The sequence below is a fragment of the Chiloscyllium plagiosum genome, unplaced genomic scaffold (genome assembly GCF_037043375.1).
Source record: "Chiloscyllium plagiosum isolate Xiang-an unplaced genomic scaffold, Cpla_swu_hap1 HiC_scaffold_24, whole genome shotgun sequence".
In the NCBI taxonomy this organism is placed as follows: domain Eukaryota; kingdom Metazoa; phylum Chordata; class Chondrichthyes; order Orectolobiformes; family Hemiscylliidae; genus Chiloscyllium; species Chiloscyllium plagiosum.
Window position 1 is genome coordinate 52,373,528 of NW_028270162.1, and position 20,187 is coordinate 52,393,714.

At 40.5% G+C, this 20,187-nt stretch overlaps 1 protein-coding gene across 1 annotated transcript in view; it reads right to left on the reverse strand.

Annotated features, from left to right (window-relative positions):
• The window catches only part of LOC122562810 (septin-2), a 140,922-nt gene that overhangs the window by 6,218 nt on the left and 114,517 nt on the right, over positions 1–20,187 (reverse strand). Inside the window, exons 12-13 of the mRNA XM_043716054.2 lie at positions 18,433–18,490; positions 1,177–1,287 (exon numbers count right to left, since the gene is read on the reverse strand). Coding sequence (XP_043571989.1) covers positions 1,207–1,287; positions 18,433–18,490 — 139 coding nt within the window. The 3' untranslated portion in view covers positions 1,177–1,206. The remainder of the gene's footprint in view (positions 1–1,176; positions 1,288–18,432; positions 18,491–20,187) is intronic.

Below are 20,187 nucleotides of genomic sequence, written 5' to 3' on the forward strand. Positions count from 1 at the left end.
CTGAGAATAGTGGGAATGTTGCTGCAGTTTTTATCTGAAGGAAAACAACACGGTTAGCTTTGTGAGGACTCCACAACTCCATTGACAGTTGTGTCAGTCAAATGCTTACAGCATTTATCTGGGGATAAGATAACCCGAATCGCCCGCACCACAAGGAAGCTGTTCAGAGATACAACAAAAGTTTGTAATTTAATGCATTCTGAAATGTAAACATCAACCCCCCCCACCACCTCCACCCAGCATCAAAACAATTTCAACAAAAAAAAGTCAGACATATCTGTGGGTCCATGTGACCTCTGGCCAGCCCCACAGTTCAAATTCCACAGAACCACACAACAGTCTGATTGGATAGCATGAAAAACATGCCGAGGTGGAAGCAATTAAACAGAAGCAGTGGGAGGATTCTTTGGGGTATTGTTGTAAATGCAGCTGACAGTTTCCCCATTTTCTCCCAAGTTTCATATTTTCACATACATTCCTGTCCCAAATTAGAAACTCTGTGGTAGAACTATACAATCCAAAACATTTATGAAAAAATAAATCATTTCTCGCAGCAGCCTTCCAGCTGTTGCTTCTTTGATTGCACTTTGCAATCAGACTCCATTCAGCCAACAATAGGACAAAATGTTCCACAATTGTGCTTTTTGCTCTGGTCAAAAAATGCTTCACATTAACTCTTCAATGTCAACAGCCTTTTCACAATTTAGAAATGGAGACAGTCCTTAATGGACCCCTATGGTTCTGAAAATCCCAATGCCAGCAGAACTTGCCTGAGAGCTAAAGGTGGCCATTTATGCCCATATCTGGAGAGTTTCAGTCATTTTCTGTTGGAATTGAGAGATCAGGAAAATCCCAGTGGACATTCCACACCCTTGCATTTCCATCAAGACGTTTTGAGGATGCTTAGAGAAATAGATTATAGTTAGAGCAGTCATGAATAAAATGTGTCTGTGTTTATGAAACCCTGACAAATAGGTTAAATGAACGATGATTCAGGCATGTAAAGACCCAAGAGCTAGTTTCATGAGAAAATAGTTTAACTGAATGGACACTCAGAAGCTGGGTTTACATGAATGAGAGATGACCGAAATGAAACCCCTCACAACTAACTACATCATTCTGACACAATTTCAGTTCCAGAATTAGGGTGGAGTTAAGATTAACAGCAATTCTTACCTGTAACTAGAAGCAGAATTGGTTTACCACTTAGTGTCCATCTCCATTATCTGCAGGCTTCATTCGCATTTGTGCCTGCATCTGAGCAATCATCTCCTGCATTCGGCGCAACTGTGAGGAGATAATAATTAGGTATTTAAATGATATTATTGCACAGTTCAATACAAAAACTTGTATAAAGGTTGCAATTCAACAATTACACATCAAAACACCATACCCTTTTGAAAACGAAATACTGGAGAAACTCAGCAGGTATAAAGAAAAACAGTCTACCTTTCTCGTCCAAAAAGATTTGTTTTCAAGATCGTGATGTGCACGTACAGTTACATGCTATACATTACCAACTAGCCAGTTATTTCACTAATATTCGGACTATGAACGTGATACATTTGAAAACATCACCTGTTAAAAATAGGCTTCAATAAATGGCTCCCAGTGAGAACAGACATTATTTCTTGACATCTTTAAAATATGTTTATGCTCCATCTAATGGTTATTCACTGGTGCAAATACTCAGTGTAAACAAGCAAAATGACAAACTTTGAAAGACTGTGTTATAACAAGGATAGGGAGTAGGGGGGAAATGTAGAGTCAGAGAAAGATTATTTTATAGTGAATATGAACACTACGAATCTTGAACAGTAAAGAGTATATGGTATATGCTTTTAAAGAGCTCAAAATAGCCCTCTGGAGTAGATCAACAGTTCAAATGGATTTGGATAAGCAGCTTCTGTAATTCCTGCCTCAAGAAAAGGTTTGTAGGTTAGAGTGGCAAAACTGCAGCCCTGAGACCCTGGTGCATTTAGGCATTTTAACTGAGAAGGCTTAATGGCGCTAAAACATTTATTTTCACAACCACTTCAAACATACCTCAGTTTATGCGACATTCTCTAAAATATCAGCTTCTTATGACCATCATTAGTAAGGTTCTGTTGATGAGTGACTTTGTTCCAGGGAGACAAATTCTAACATTTTATATATTTTTAAAAATGCCATGGAGATTCTGATCTGGATTGTGAATGCAAATCACAGTCTCTGCTTAAAATAATTGATTTTAAGTCTTAGGAACTGGTCATCGTATGAGAATGGTCTCAGATGGACAGAATGTATCTTGAATGATGTGGACATGCTGGCACTAGTGAAACTGTCTGTGCTCGCAAACAGACTCTGTCTTGACCATTATAATACACTGATAGAACAGATATTTTGGAGCTTGTAGAAGGATTTAGTCTTAGGCACTATACTGTAGCAACAGAAATCAGACAGAATGGATGTTCACAGTTCAATTTACTGCACTGGAATAGGTCATTGTCATATGCATATAACTGAGCATCATTGAGAATCTGCTGAGTGCCTCCAGCTTTCCTCAGCATTCATACTCTGACAGTACTGTGCCATCCAGTGGCAAGCACCACCAATCACTTGAGCTACTTATTCCTACTCACCTCCCCCAGACCCCAACAGCTCCGCCCCCTTCTTGCAGGGTTGCTGAACACTCACAATGAAATTAAATTCCAGACCACTGGCTGAGAATATTTAATTCTGTCCTCAGCGGGCAAGCCTGCACAGCAGTGAAGAGTAAAAAAAAAAGCAGTATCGTCAGCGAAAGCTCTCTGAATAATTAAATATTGTAAGGGCCAGAACAAAGACAAAATGGAATGGGTGGGCTCATCAGGTCTGATATTAGAGCAGGAGCCAGATTAGAAATATTTCTTGTTGATGAAATGCCAGATTAGATAGGCTTGGAATGATCAAATAAAAAGCAAGGACGAATGATTGTCAGAAGCTACTGAGGAGACAATAAATGCTCACATACCAACAGGATGTCAAATAAGAGCTTACACGTGAGATTTCAACATCAGTGTAAAAAATCACACAATCAAATCTGAAGGAAAAGCAATGCATTTATAAAGGGAAAACAACTCAATAGGGTTTGTTCAGTAAGGTTTGATCCTTTGCTACTTTAAACAATCCCTTTGGGTAGGGAGACTGAGAAATGCTGAAATGCAAAAAATGTTTGGCACTCTGCAATTCGAATGTCAGGTAGAAGCCTGGGACTTCGAATTAATCCCCCATCAGGTATTTGCAGCTTTTGCCTGACCATCTAGTTCCCAAAGCCTTAGCAACTGCAGTCCATTACATTTATTGTGCCTCTACCTTACATTTCTTATACCACAAGTTTTTCCTGTTTTGGATTTTATGGATCTGTTGATTTTGAAATATCTATTCCTGTTCGTGCAGAATTTGCTCCACAAAATGGAGAAATATTGTTTCTTTAATTAAACACATTTGATATGAAATCATTACAGGTATCCTTTTCGCGGTCCAAAGTGTAAAAACAGAAACGATTTAGACACAGGCAAGAAGACCCTGTGGAATTCACAGCCTTTATCTATAATAGATGGATTATAGTGATGGACTCTGAATTATAATAGGTCAATTATTGTATTGTATTGACTGCACTGTTCTGACATCTGGTTAACCTGACTATACTAAAGTTGAAATATTCTCTCCTTGTGCCCTACTCCAAAAATAAATTAAAATATCTGTGTATTAACTACATTTCAACTGTTGCAAAATGAGGGTAACAATGGATTCACAGCCTACATTGGTTTCAAGGGGTTACTAGACGAGATCATTGACTGCAGCCATTCTGTGCAATTCAAATGGAGATCAGCAGAAATGAGAATCAGATCAATGGTATCGCTGCATATACCTAGGGTCCAAGTTTTGATTGGTTTTTGCCTTTATTAGAGAATGGCTATGCTGTGAGGTTAGTAAAGAAAGCTTGTGGTTAGAAAGTGAAAGAGAGGTATACACCTGCAGAGCATATGTGGAAGGAACCTTTAAAAAAGGTACCACAGGAGTTAACAGGACCATTTCCAGACACTCAGACGATGTCTGCGGTCAGCAGGAGTTGGCCTATACCATGGGATTGGATAGAAAAATTACTTTGCAGTTCAGATAATGGCTGCAAGATTGAAATGTAGATGAAGAAACATCATGGTGTTAGTGCAAAGAACAGTTAGATGCCTGCCTTCCTCTGCATGCTGATTCAGCACACAGTCTGACAGGCATAGGGCAAGATTTTGAGACGTTTCTTACAGCTCTGAATGAACTTCCCCCATTCTCTAGGAAAGAAAAGTTCCAATCACACGTTTAATGCACTGTGCCTGAGCAAAATTATTCCTATGCCATTGCTCATCTGTCACCACCCACATTCACAATGCTTTAGCATATCAGCAGCCTACAGCACCAAAAGGTCATCAGCACATAGAGGTCCATTTCTAGTTGAGGCAACTGCTAGAATGCAAGGAGAATGCCATTTTAGAAAGCCCGCAATAATTGATTTAACCGTACATTTACAGCACAGAACTTAATGGTTTTGGAAGTGCTTAATGTTAGCTGAGTGTTAGAAAAAGACTCAATATAAAACCTTGCTGAATTCAATACAATTACACAGTCATTGGCCTATATCTAACAAAATAAATCATGTCTACCTTAAAGCTGTATGCAGAACTATACCCATGTACATGTTGAACAATGTTCTCGAAGCAATGTGAATCTGTTGCCTCCTCAACACTCTGGCTGAGCACCAGAGGCAGTCCTATTGCATCAAGGATCTCCCTCATTTGCTACTGGAGATACAGAAACATGTCCCAGACAGGAATTTTTCACAATACCTTTGACAGAAAGCTCCAATTGTTGTAAAACTACAGGATACCCATTAATCATATTTAGGTCAGATATGCAATTTTCTTTCTGGCAACAACCTGTCAGGATGCCAGATTTGCCAATGCATTTTCCATAAAGCCAGCCAATATACAGCTTCTCTCATCACTAAGAATGATGTAATTCTTCAAAATTTACAACACCATAAATGTAGTCCATTTGTCATTATAGAAGCAGAAGAATAGTAAGTACAAGGAATGTGGGGTTAGGATTAGGATATATAGCTGCTGAGTCCTCAAATAGGGCTGGAAGAATGTTGAGCAAAAACCATTTGAAAAGTCAAACCTTGAGGTGAAAGCTTTGCCAGTGGGAAAATATACTCAGCCATTGGCCAGGTCACAATCAGTCCTCCTTCAGAAATAGGAGGATAAAAATTTGGAAGCTCAGTTCAGACTCAAGTCAAGACTGAGCATCATTAGGCTCAACTAAGCAACAGGAGATGTTTGACAGTTTAGATTTCTGCGCAAGATGCAAGTATTTTAAAGACTAGGCACTGTTTTCAGTAGGCAAAGGATTTCAAAGAGTAACTGAGAACAGTACAGTTAAAGTTATACAGTACAGAAGACATTCTTCGTTCCATCGAGTCTGTGCCAACCTATCTACACTAATTCCACTTCCCAGCACTTGCACATTTCAACTGCTCAAAGTACTTTTTGATGTTGACGTTTCTCACCTCAACTACCCTCCGTCTTATACAGCTCAGTCAGGTCCCCCTCTCTTGTGTGTCCTAAAGAAAACAACCTGAGGTTATTCAGCCTCTCTTTGTAGCTACTCTTCATAGTAGAGGTTTGGATGAAAATGTAGCTAGTACATTGGCCCATGGCATGAAAATTGGAGTTGTGAGGAAGGTTGTCAAAGGACATAGCAAGATATAAATCAGTTGGAAAGCTAGGCAGAGAAATGGCAGATGGAATTTAATCCAGGCAAGTTTGAAATGATGCATTTTGGAAGGTCAAATGCAAGAGGAAAGTATACAGTAAATGGCAGGATCCTTAGGAGCACTGATATATCGAGGGACCTTGGCATGCAAGCCCATAGCTTCCTGAAAGTAGATAAAGTGATGAAGGAGGTACATGGCATACTTGCCTTCATCACTCATGGCATTCAGTATAAAAGTTGGCAAGTTACATTGCAGCTCTATGAAAAACTTTAATCAGGCCACATTTGGAGTATTGTGTGCAGTCCTGGTCGCCAAACCATAGGAAGGATGTGGAGGTTTTGGAAAGGTTTACCAGGATGTTGCCTGCATTGGAATGTATTAGTTATAAAGAAGTTGGATAAACAAATTGTTTCTGCTAGAGCACCGGAAGCTGAGAGGTGACCTGATAGAAGTATATAAAATTATGAGAAGACTAGATAGCATGGATAGTCAGTCTTTTCACAGGATGGAAATGTCAAATACTAGAGGGCACAAGTTTAACGTAAGAGGGAGAAAGTTTAAAGGAGATGTACATGACAATTTTTTTTTAAAACCACCCTTTTTTTTTAAAAAGGGTGGTAGGTGCCTGGAATGTACTGACAGGGACGGTGGTAAAGACGGATACAACAGCAACATTTAGGAGGCATTTGGACAGACTCATGATCAGGCAGGGAATAGAGGGATATGGACCATGTGCAGGCTGACCAGCTGATTAGTTTAGAATGGCATAATGGTCAGCACAGACATGGTTGTCTGAAGGGCCTGTTCCTGTGCTTTACTGTTCTATGTTCGACATTAAACTACACCAATCCTTGTGAATCTCCACTCACACCCTCTCTCCAGTGTGTTGACCAGAACTGCATAGTCATCCAGCAGTGGCTTAACCAAAGTTCTGCACAGCTCCAACGTAACTTTCCTGCCATTATAATCTATGTCTTGACTGATAAAGGTACGTAACCCATATGCCACCTTAAGCACTCTTTTAACCTGACATGTTGCCTTCAGGGATCAGTGGACAAACATCCCAAAATCCCTCTGCTCCTCTGAACTTCCTGGTGTCCTCTCATTCATTGGGTACTCCCTTGTCTTTTTATTTCTTCCAAAATGCATCACCTCTCACCTTTCAGGGTTACATTCTATCTGCCATTCTGACTAATGCATCTATATCTCCCTGTAACCCAAGACCCTCCTCCTCACTATTATTCATACAGCTTATCTTCATATCACACGCAAACTAACTTATATACATACACATAAACAATGAGCACTGATCCCTGTGTTGTGCCACTGTACACGAGCCTCCAGCCACACAGATGGCATTTTATCATTCTCCGTATGAATAACAGATAACAGTAATTGCAAAAACAAGCTTTTAATGAAAGCATAAAGTGTTTGGAATTTAATCCTCAAATGCAGCCTGATAGCATCGTGCCTGAATTTATCAGGTTTTTTTTTTCTAGTGTCTGCTATTGGGGCATCCCCTGGGCAGGCTCTGCATTAACCAGGTTGCTATGATTTACTCAGCAATGATCAGGTCATTGTTTCACAACTTTTCACTCACCATAGCATTAAGGACACAGCTGGCTTATAACTCAAAAAGGGACAGACGGTACAATGTCAGCCTCCCACAACCACTAATCCAATTTCAAAATTGCTCACAATTCAAAAGACAAATCTCATGAACAACATTCAGAAGGAATTTGTGTGCAGCCTAACATTCATTCCAGCAGCTCTTGAGAATTGCCAATTCCCCAATACACTACTAGCTTCCCATATCCACTTTAAATGGATGAATCAAAAGGTTTTCGTCAACAGATAATGATGTTTCCATGGAAAACACACAAAAGGGAAATGTATGCATGAGAGATGCAGGACAGCTGCCTGGTTAGGATTATGTTAATAATTAAATCATCCATTTCATGTTTTGCACTTGTAAGTCAGTATTTTAGTGCACTCAGGTGCCACATCAACTTTCATGCCACAATGCACTATACAGAGTCATAAATTATGGAGCATATAAATGCAATTTTTAACTATGAAACCTCAGGAAAGTCTAATTTTTAATCAGTGTAAATGAACAGATTGGATTTACCAGAATCAGAAAATATTAATTTAGTTGCAACTTGTCATAACTGAAGTTAAGCTAATGACAAGTTGACAAGTTCTCTTTTATCCATTTTTTTGGGTTGGGCAAGGATGAGGAGGAAAGCTATAGATAGTTTCATTTCGTTTCATGCAGCGTTTAAATTCTTCATATATTTACTACCATTTATCCCTCGGCCTACATTTAAAACACAATTGACCTGGTCATTCGTCTTGTTGTGGCTTGTGGGATTTAGCTGCACTGAAATTGGTCAATACATTTGCCACAATAGTTATATTTTGAAAATACACCATAACAGTTGTGAAGCTCTTTGGGACATCCTTAAGGATGTGAGAAGCATTACATAAATGCAAATGTTTATGTTTGCTATTTGTTCACTTATACATACAGCGACTTGAAGTTATTTATCGTGCTGATAATGTCAAGAAATGATCCCATGTTGTAAAAGAACAGAAGAAATAAAAGTAGTTTGAGTCAGAGTAGGCCAGTCAACCTTCCAAGTCTGCTCCACCATTCAATGATTTTCTATTTTAACAACATTCTCCTGCACAATCCCCATATCCTGTGATGTTGTCAATCTGTAGAATTTCAGGGCAGTAATACTCCCTGTGGAGTCATCCTCAAATCTCCATTTTTTTTCAAAGGACGTGGTTTAGCACATTAGACACTACAGAGCAGCTCTGTCAATGGAAACATTTATAAAAACCTAGACATTCCACAAATCAAAACAAATGAGGGTCTGTAATAAGGTCTGCTGCAATTGCCATGTTCCTGACGCAGTAAAGCACAGTATACAAAGGCAAGAGACTGGAGTGTGCCTTTCTAAAAATAACACCTAACCAGAGGAAGTCAGTCCCAAACTACTTAAAGTTGCCAAGTTACCTGCATCATAAACAATATTTGTCTGCAGGCCAAACAGCCCACTAAGATGCTTTCATTAATATCACACAAATGTTTGCAAGCTACAAAAATGCTGTGTTTAAATAAGAAACTTGAATAAAAATGGTGTTGAACATGCATTGATCCTAAATCATTTGTTATTTAGATGAGTTGCTGGAAGCTCACTGAATTAACTATGTAGTGGTAACAGGAGGTCAGAAGCTGGGAATTGTGCGATGAATAATTTGTCCTGACTCCCTAAAGCTGGTCCATTATCTACAAGGCATATATCAGGAGTATGATGGAATAGTCTCCATTTGATTGGATGAGTTCAACTCTATGGAGGAGAAAGTGAGGTCTGCAGATGCTGGAGATCAGAGCTGGAAATGTGTTGCTGGAAAAGCGCAGCAGGTCAGGCAGCATCCAGGGAACAGGAGAATCGACGTTTCGGGCATAAGCCCTTCTTCAGGAATGAGTTCAACTCTATGAAAACTTAAAAAGCTTGACACCATTCAAGGCAACCACCACCTTAAAAACTCAACGGGCCATTCAGCCTGCTCCTGCTCCTATTTCTTTTGTCCTTATGTTCATTCCCTCCACCATAATTGGATGATGCTGACAGTAGTATATATCATCTATAAATTGCATTACAGCACTTTCAAAATCAATAACCTCTACCTAGAAGGAAGACTATCACTTGCAAGCCACATCCGATGCTGACTTAGAACTCTGTTGCTGTTCCTTCACTTATGGAATCTAAATGGTGGAAACCACTTTCCAGTTGTACTGGTGTGTACCTGCAGCAGATGGACTGCAGTGGTTCAAGATGACAGCCTTTTACTATCTGCTCAAGGGCAAATAAGTCAGCAAAAAGTGATTGTTGAGAGAGTGACACCTATATCCCATGAAAAAATAAAAATAGAAGTCATGGGCACGTATTACTTATTACTCCAAATTCACAAACAGCAAATAAGTAACACTTTATAAAAATTCCAATTGTAGCTTGTGGTCAATAGGTTCTCTACTTGAGCATATTTATGAGAATGTTTTAGAGATGCCATTTCCCAGGTCACATGATCAAATTGAAGACAAGTTTCTCATTTCAGCATACCTCTGTAAACATCACAGTTACTCTTCCAAAGATGCTTTATACAGACATATTGTGATTTGTGATTTGAAGCATCAACAACCACAGAAGAGACTACAATTAAGACTTCCTCTCTTCCCTCCGCTCCCTCAAGTGAATAATACATTCGGTATCAGCTTTCTACACTAACTGAAAAATGGATAACTTTTGGGAGACCATGCCATTACCTGATCTCAAATGGTTGCATTTAGAACTATCGCACAAACCATATACATAACAGTCTTGCATCTAGATAAAAGTGACAGAAATCAATCATGAAAGCCATGGGCAATGCTTAAAGTGAACTTTAAAGTGGAAATATTTTAACGCCCCAAACCCAGATATTCTGGAAAAACTTTGGCCTTTTTCAGAAGCAAGCTACCCTGTGGCAAGTGTTCTTTTGTTTAAAATTATTTGGAAAAACTAGTTCCAAGGTATATTTTGCAAACATTTAAACACAAGGCCATAGTAGGGAATTAACTTAAATGGGTGCTTATTTCACACAATTCAACCAAGTTTCTGGCTAATTATCTTTAAATAAGTATGGAACACTACAGAACATTGATCTCCAGTGGGAAGGTTTGATCTCACTGATAATTAGACATATATTGCAGGTTTTGTCCTCGCAATGAGAACAAGAATTGGTTATCCTGACACTGGTGCAGCACAGTAGGTAGAAAATTTTTAAATAAAGTACTACATGGGGTAATAAGTAAATAGAAATTAGTGCGGCTCAGGGAGTAGGCTTATGATGCTGAACAACAGAATTTGTGCATAGCAGCGTCGAAGGAGACTAACAGAAGAGTTTATAGATGCTGAACATATTACACTGGAATGTGCAAATGTCACAGCACTGGAGTAACAATGAGTAGGATACAACAGTCCTCCAAAGATCAGAATAGTCAAAGAGGGTGATAAGAAATAAAGTTATTGATTTTGACCAGTGCTTATTTTCCCTTCATTTAAGAAAGAGCAAATAGATTCAGCATTTATATCCCACTTGATTTTATTACATGACTATAGGAAAGTAACTGGATAAAATGTCAAAGCTCTTGTCCATTTCTCTCACTTTTCATCAAAGTACTCAACTTGTGACAGGATCCTCGTCACAATCCATACTTCAGGCAAGCAGCTGTTACAATTACTGAAGCAGAATATAAAATATCAAGGGATATGCAGCTAAAACAGGTAAATGAAATTAAGGTACAGATCAGCCATGACCTAATTGAGTGATTGAGCAAGCCAGAGAGGCTGCTTTGCTATACATGCCTGTAAAATCTGTTTACCAGAAACTGCTCATTTTCTTTATATTTATTTGATAGTTAACAGTGAATGGAATAGAACTAACCTTCCATGCAGCTTTGCAGTTTCTGTGCTTTCTTGAGCACCAGCTCTACCTCACAGCCTTGCTTGACCCCTTCAACTGTCTCTAATTTGTCACATTTTTGTTCATCCCGCTGTGGATGCCAGCTAAGCAATTTCTCTAAACACTAGTACAAGTTACTGACTGCATCCTACTTCCTGTTTGACTGCCTCACACTAAAGCTATTCTTTTGTAAATGTGTTGTTTTTGAATACAGATGATTCTCCAATAATATGACTGCCTTCTTCCAATTACATAATAGTATCTGACTCTGCCCTCACTTCCATTTCAGCTCAATCGTAACTGAAACTTTGATCCATGGCTTTATCTCGTGTATTGACTATTCCAAAGCTCTCTCAGCCAATATCCCAACTTTCATTCCACGTAAACACTGCCACCAATTTACCCACACAGCATGTCTGGTTCATCCTTCCTCCGTTGTCACTGACCTACACAGAATCTTGGCATGTTTAAGTTCACATCCTGGGTTTTGAATCCTCCATGGTCTCACTGTCTCCACAGCCCACTCCATCATTCCCCTAACTTCCTCCTACACCACATTGTGAAGTTTCCTTCTGAATTCCCAAGCTGAATTTTTGTTGACTATTTTACTTTGATCACCTCTAGTCACAAGTAATATTTGCTGTGCCTATTTTATCAAAACCTTCATAACTTAAAAGACCTCAGTTAGGTCAGGAGAAAAGAGATGTTTGATCTCGCTTTTCTGGTAGAACTTTTCATTGGACAAGTATAGAGAAACTGCTTTCTTTGGTAATTGGGGTCAGTAATGATATTATTTTAAATCAATAAGAAAGAAAATAATTTTTTTAAACTTGAGACTTATTGTGATTTTGAACCTGAAAGTGGGGTGGTGTCAGATTCCATGGCAAATGTTCAAAGGTGACTGGATATTTTTTGAGGAGGAGCAAGTTTCTGAGTTTTGAAGTAAACGAATAGGATAGAATAGAAATTTATTGTCACGTATACTTTCATATTTAAAACACAGTGAAAACTTTTATAAGTCTCCCAACATTGCACTTACATCAATGTCAGAAGTTATGGACAATAACAAGTTGAATTGTAGGATTACATTGGATGGGATTTCAAATGAAAGGCAATAGATGCAGAATTTTTAAATATTTTTATGATAGGTAGATTCTTGATTTCCCAGGGCTGAAAAATTCTGGGGGATATGCAGGAATGTACAGGTAAGATTAAAATCAGCCATGATCTTATTGAATGATGGAGCAGGCTTTGAGGGCCAAGTGGCCTACTCTTGTTGTGGCATACAAACAAGAAGCATGATGAGCTGAATGGCTTTCTCTTGTGACAGAAGATTGTGTGGTTCTATTCTCAAGATAGTTGGAGTCAGTGGCCACATTGCAATCCAGGTCATTATTGCAGAAATATGTCAAATTTTGTGTAGTGGGAGATCATCAGGCAAATCAAGTCCTGCCAATACAGAAAATCCAAAATGGATTCAAATTTAAAAATATCTCATCTTTTCTATTCTCATCTCAGAATTAATAACCTTGGTGTGCTCGATGTTGTTAGAATTGTTCGATGTCACGCCGCGTTCCGGAAAGACCACTCCCTCCGCAACTCCCTAGTCAGGTCCACACCCCCCACCAACCCAACCTCCACTCCCGGCACCTTCCCCTGCAACCGCAAGAAATGCAAAACGTGCGCCCACACCTCCCCCCCCTCACTTCCCTCCAAGGCCCCAAGGGATCCTTCCATATCCGTCGCACGTTCACCTGCACCTCCACACACATCATTTACTGCATCCGCTGCACCCGATATGGCCTCCTCTACATTGGGGAGACAGGCCGTCTACATACGGAATGTTTCAGAGAACACCTCTGGGATGCCCGCAACAACCAACCCAATTGCCCTGTGGCTGAACACTTTAACTCCCCCTCCCACTCTGCTAAGGACATGCAGGTCCTTGGCCTCCTCCACTGCCAGACCGTGGCAACACGACGCCTGGAGGAAAAGTGCCTCATCTTCCACCTAGGAACCTTCCAACCACAAGGGATGAATGCAGATTTCTCCAGCTTCCTCATTTCCCCTCCCCCCACCTTATCTCAGTCCCAACCCTCTGACTCAGCACCGCCTTCTTGACCTGCAATCTTCTTCCTGACCTCTCCACACCCACCCCCTCTCCGGCCTATCACCCTCACCTTAAACTCCTTCCACCTATCGCATTCCCAATGCCCCTCCTCCCTACCCTTTATCTTAGCCTGCATGGCATACCCTCCTCATTCCTGAAGAAGGGCTTATGCCCGAACCGTCGATTCTCCTGCTCCTTGGATGCTGTCTGACCTGCTGCGCTTTTCCAGCAACACATTTTTCAGCTCTGATCTCCAGCATCTGCAGTCCTCACTTTCTCCTAGTACCCTTACCATACCTTGGTAAGCATTTAGTGAATTAGTACCTCCTTTTTAATGGTTAGGTTTGTAGAGTGACCGGGTCTACGTTTTCTTCAGGTTGTATCATTTATCAGTCAATGTCTCATGGCTGCCTTTCATAGTCACCAGAACCTTCTTAAAATGCAACACACTCACTGGCCGTGATGTGCTCTGCAGGAGTACATGCCACATACAACACTGAGAAATAAGCAAGGGCAATACAAATTGTGCCAATGCTTTTTTTGTTTTACTTGTACAAATTATACAGTTGCTGCTCAGAGGAGAAAACTATAAAGGGGTAGACTTTTACCTTGCAGCCTAACAGTAAAGCTGAATTTTCAAAAAATGTAAATCACTTCAAAATCTACCCCTTAAAGTCTGAAGCTGGCATTTGCATCAAAATAATCAGTGAAGTCATCATCTAATTAATGCTGCATGGCAATAATTTTTCTGCCAGCACATCATGACAAGCCATTTATTGCAGAAACCCAGGAACTTCTCAAGAAAGGAAGTAAGAGTTTGTTTTTTCAAAAATTTCCCAGAAGCTGCAGACTGTCAGCTGATTTCCTCCCAGCCCATCCACAAAGTGTTCTACTGATAAAGACACATTTCAGAACAGCTGAAAGATGCAACTTTGAGGCCCTTAACATGTGAAGCAATTAAATTAAAGCCTATCTATTATGGTAAATGTGGTTACTTTCCTTCCTTCAGGTGAGACTGCTAGGTATGTCAGCTCAACATATAAAAAGAGCTCTGTTGTGGGAGAATAAAAATAACAATGGCCTTGCCAATATCCACTTGTTTCAATGAAAGAATACTTAGCCTTCCACTAAAAACGTAGTTCTGAAAATACAGATTTCTGAAGAATTGGAATTACTCCAATTAACCCTTTTTTTGTCAAATGCAGAACATTTTGTATATAGTTCATTGTATAAAAGGAGGGGGAAAAAGCCTGACCATATGTTGGGTATGTGGGTTGTGCAACCAGAGTGTCCTTAACTGAAGACCCATAAATATAATGCTTTTTTCAACCGCATTCAGAACTCAGTGAACATCTTGCAAAAAAGAAACAAAGCACAAAAGTTTGACTTCAACACCAGGAAGTATCACTCTGGTCACTTCACGCAAAATTACTAAACACGCTGATGTATTTATAGTATTGCTTCTTGTAGCACCCAATGTAACTCTTCCAACTATCTTCACTGTACATTGACAGCTAAACTTCAACCTCAAACATACTTTCTAAACCAGTTCAATTTAATGCACAAGCTATTCTGCTTATCCCCTGACCAAGATGGCACATGTCTGCAAATTTGCTCAGAATTATGGACATCTTTCTATTGTGAAAGGACCCATCAGAAAATGCTTTGAAATGTCATCAAATTCTCTTCACATGGAGCTTTTACAGTCAACACAGAGAAAAGCATTCACCCCATCAGCCTGAATCAGATTGGAACTAGGTCCCTGAACTGAAAAGGACAGCAGCAAACCCATTCACACTTCCCACATATTTCTCCACATTTCTGGATATACAGAAATGAACTGAACCAGAAAAACAGCTCATTGCAGCTTCTTAACTGAATAAACATCACAATCACACTAAACGTTAGAGCTAGTTACGATGGTTAGAAAGCAGTCTTCATTTCAATATCCATTTTAACTGTACCTCAGCAACATCATCAGTCTCTGCTCCCTAAGGAAGTAAGCAGCTTGCATGCATGGGCTTAGATTAATGTGAGTGCTCCTCACAACCATACACACGCACAATTGCTTTGCAGCTAAAGTCTAACTATCACGTGGCAACATGCCAAGTCATGCGAGCAATAAGTACATCTCAGAGCAGAGTAATTAGATTAGAATGGATGCATGCAGAAAACAATGGATTAATTCCAAGTGTAACTGTTTGACTGGATGGCAGTAATCAACTGAAGAGCTCAACTACAGGACATTCTTCTTCCTTGATTAGAAAAACCAGTGAACCTGATGAAGTGACACTGGCAACAATATGCCTGCTCCTTCTCCACCATTTTAGCTCACTTTCTCTCTCCAGTATTGCGTGGCATATTTGGCTTAGTTGGTAGCATTCTCACCACCAGCTCACAGGGTTCCTGGGTCAAATTCCACTGCAGGATGGGATACAAAATTCTAGATGACACTGTAGTGCTGAAGGTGCTCTCTTTCAGATGAGATATTAAGCCCTGAGGGTTCCTCTACCCTCTCAAGTGAACAAAATGAAAAGTCAGCAGTCATATTCTATCATAATACATTAGTCCAAAATTGCACTCATTTTATTTGGCTGTCATTATCCAGTCCTGGGAGGGATTTGTGTGTAAAATATTTAATGGCATGATTGGCATAATTTACCTATTGTTTTAAACGAACCAGTTAACCCTCTTTAACTTTAACTCACCCCGACTTTGACGTAGGGGACTGCATACTTTTAGGAGAAGCAAACTATATCTATTTGAATAGGCAGCACAGAGCATTGGTGCATTTAACTAACCTTGCAGGACCTTTTTTCTTACGAGATGTTCCAGCTACTCTAACTGTGAAGATATACTGGCAGTTACAATCTGGCAACTCTAATACCTCACAGCAAATATCCAGGTTTTCTACATCACTTTATATCAAAAGAGCATCAATAGTAGTCTTCAGTATGTAATGAAATCTCCATGTTTAGGAAAAATACTTTAACTACAAGAAGAAACTGAAACAGAAGTAGGTTACAGGATCCCTCAGCTCTGCTCCACCATTGCATCTACCCAAACCTAATCTGTTGACTCAAAGTACACTTTCCACCTCCTTTTCCTCTCTTCTGAACCTGGACAGCATTCAGCCTTGGGCTGATAAATAATATTTGTACCATACAAGTATGATGGCAGCACGGTGACCCAGTGGCTAGCACTGCTACCTCACAACGCCAGGGTCCCGGGTTCAATTCCAGCCTCAGGCAACTGTCTGCATGGCGTTTGCACATTCTCCCCAAGTCTGCGTTGGGTTTCCTCCGGGTGCTTGGGTTTCCTCCCACAGTCCAAAGATGTGCAGGTTAGGTGAATTGGCCATGCTAAATTACCCATAGTGTTCTGGGATGTGTAGGTTTGGCGTGTTAGTCATGAGAAATATAGAGTAATAGGATAGGGGAATGGGTCTGGGTGGAATACTTTTTGGAGGGTCGGTGTGGACCTGTTAGGCCAAATGGCCTGTTTCCACACTGTAGGGATTCTGTGATTCTATGAAGTGAGAATCCAACAATTTCTTCACATTCATCAGCATTATCATTGCAGAAAATCTCGCCAACAGCCTGGAAGTTACCACGAACCTAAAGCGAAACGGACCAGCCATAAAAATGCAGTGGCGACAACAGCAGATCAAGAGGTTGGGAATTCTACAGGAATTAACTCACCTCCTGACTCGACAAATCCTGTTCACTACTGAATATGCACAAGCCAGTAATGTGAAGGAATATTTCCCAGTTGCCTGGATGAGCGCTGCTCGAAAAACCCAAGTAGTTCAACAGCGTCAGGACGAAGCAGCCTTGCCAATGCTGACTGACAGCAGTGTGTACTATATATAAAATGCACTGCAGCAACCTGCCAAGCCTTCTTCAACAGCATCTTCCAAACATGCAATCTCTATCACAGAAGAACAAGGGAAAAAATACATGGAATGCTACGACCTCAACATTTTCCTCCGAACACCCGAAACAGAGCTCCCTCTCTAACTGTACTGCAGGTCCACTGACAACACACAAATGTCAGGGCTTCAACAATTCAGGTGAGCACTAGGTTCTCAAACAGAATTCATGTTAAGAAACAAAAGATAGCCTTGCCAGTGAGACAGATGTGATGCATAAAGAATAAACATAATCCTCCACCCTTGATCTTCCCATTTTTTGCCTGCCATTTCCTCCTCCCCATACACGTTTATTCCCCATGCTGTTCTTTTCTTCCCCACTATCACCTATCTTCTTCACTATTTCTTTCCCCCTTCACCGCACTCTCATTTCCCTCCCTTTTCTCCATTCTTTCTCTACTCTCTTCCCTCTCCTGCCACCTTGCTTTGCAGTTACCTTCCTTGTCCTGAGCCCTTCCACTCTTCCCTTCCCTTCCCCAATCCTCCCTCACCCACACTCCTGTCCCTTTCCCTCCCTCTGCCACCTCTCTGCTTCCTTCCTCCCCTGGTTCTTGGTCCCCTCATTCTCCCCTGTTCTCTCAGCTCTCCACCAGCATGGCCATTTCCTTCTGTGCACACCCACCCCAATTACCCCTGCAACCCTTTCACCTGATTTTCCCTTCAGTCATCCCCACCCCCTCCATGACCACTTTCTCCGTTCTGCCTCTCCCAGCCCACCCCACCGTTGCCCACTGCCTCACTTCTCTTATTCCTACTCCAAACAGCTTTCCAACTGCCTCCAGCCAGTTGCATGTTGCACTACCTTCAATTACCAAGATTTGAATAGAGCTGTTCAACTTTGTACATAATGCAGCAAAAAGTCAATTACTGAAAGAGCAAATGTGACAACAAGAAGAATCATTGAGGCAGCTGTTAGCAAAGAAACCCACTGAATTCAGCCCGGCTTCCTGTTTTGCTAATTATAAATTATTCAGAATCAGAAAAAATATTTTTTCCAGATGCTATGTTGAAGTCTGTGCGTTCAGTACTGAAAATGTTCATGATCAAAGTTTTTCCTGCGTTTTCACCCTGTTAGAAACTGACACTCACTTCAGCCTCCTTTTGCAGCAAAATCTTGTCCTTGTCGACCGTTTCATCCTCCACATCCCTGGTGAGAAACAGAGAGAGCAAATCAGAAATCTGTCTAACTCAAGGTCACCTGCCCATCCCACATGGTGACCTCCCTCCTGTGCTGGATTCTTCCTTGGTAAGTATGTCAATTAGGTACAATTGGAAATTATTTGCAGAGAAACCTGCACAAATGCATTCATGACCATCTCTCATATAATCAATATGTGTCCATAAATAATGGTGGAAATAGTGACATGACAATGGGATTTCAAAACAGAACTGAGCTGTACTAATGGATAAAAATACTGAATTGTATGATTAAAGAATATACTACATCGAAGAGTCATTCCACTAGCAGTTTAGGATTTTTATCATGGTGTTTCTTCTGGAATGAAAGTTTTAAGGTTCCAGATGGCCACTGTTCTTATATATAATTAATACACATGTATAACATACATGTATATTTAATGAATGACTCGTATTAACCTGATCATCAGGACCATACAAAAGCAGGATTGTTACATTTTCCTGCCAGTAATACAACTAGAAAGAATGAGGATGGGTGTGACATCAGTTCATGTAACAGCTGGTCAAAAACAATCACCTAACTATGCTAATCCCATTTTCCAGCAAGTGGCCCAAGGCCTTGTATGTCTTGGCATGACAAGTGCACATCTAAATACTTGTTAAATGTTGACAGTTTCTGCCTCTACCACCCCTACAGGAAGTGAGAAGCATAATCCCACCACCCTCTGGTTGAAAAACAAGTCCTCATCTCCACTAAACTTCTGGCCTCTTACCTTAACTGTTTGCTCCACGATCACTGATCTCTCCAGGAGATAGTGAGGACTACAGATGCTGGAGAAGTTAGAGTCAATGAAGTGTGGCACTGGAAAGAGCACAGCAAGTCAGTCAGGATTTGTGGAGCAAAGGAGTTGACATTTCGGGCTTAATGCTTCATCAGGACTCTGAATCCTGATGAAAAGTTCAGCCCGAAACATCAACTCTCTTGCTCCTCAGATGCTGCCTGAGCTGCTGTCTGTGCTCTTTCTAGCACAAAACTAAGGATCGGTGCTGGGTCCTCTACTTTTCATCATTTATATAAATGATTTGGATGTGAACATAAAAGAGGTATAGTTAGTAAGTTTGCTGATGACACCAAAACTGGAAGTGCAGTGGACAGCAAAGAAGATTACCTCAGATTACAACAGGATCTTGACCAGATGTGCCAATGGGCTGAGAAGTGGCAGATGGAGTTTAATTTAGATAAATGTGAGCTGCTGCATTTTGGGAAATCAAATCTTAGCAGGATTTATACACTTAATGGTAAGGTCCTAGGGAGTGTTGCTGAACAAAGAGACCTTGGAGTGCAGGTTCATAACTCCTTGAAAGTAGAGTCGCAGGTAGATAGGATAGTAAAGGCGGCGTTTCGTATGCTTTCGTTTATTGGTCAGAGTATTGAGTACAGGAGTGGAGAGGTCATGTTGTGGCTGTACAGGATATTAGTTAGGCCGCTGTTGGAATATTGCATGAAATTCTGGTCTCCTTCCTATCAGAAATGATGTGACCTTATAGAGGTTTATAAAATCATGAGGGGCATGGATAGGATAAATAGACAAAGTCTTTTCCCTAGGGTGGGGGAGTCCAGAACTAGAGTGCATAGGTTTAGGGTGAGAGGGGAAAGATACAGAAGCGACCCAAGGGCAAATGTTTCACTCAGAGGGTGGTACGTGT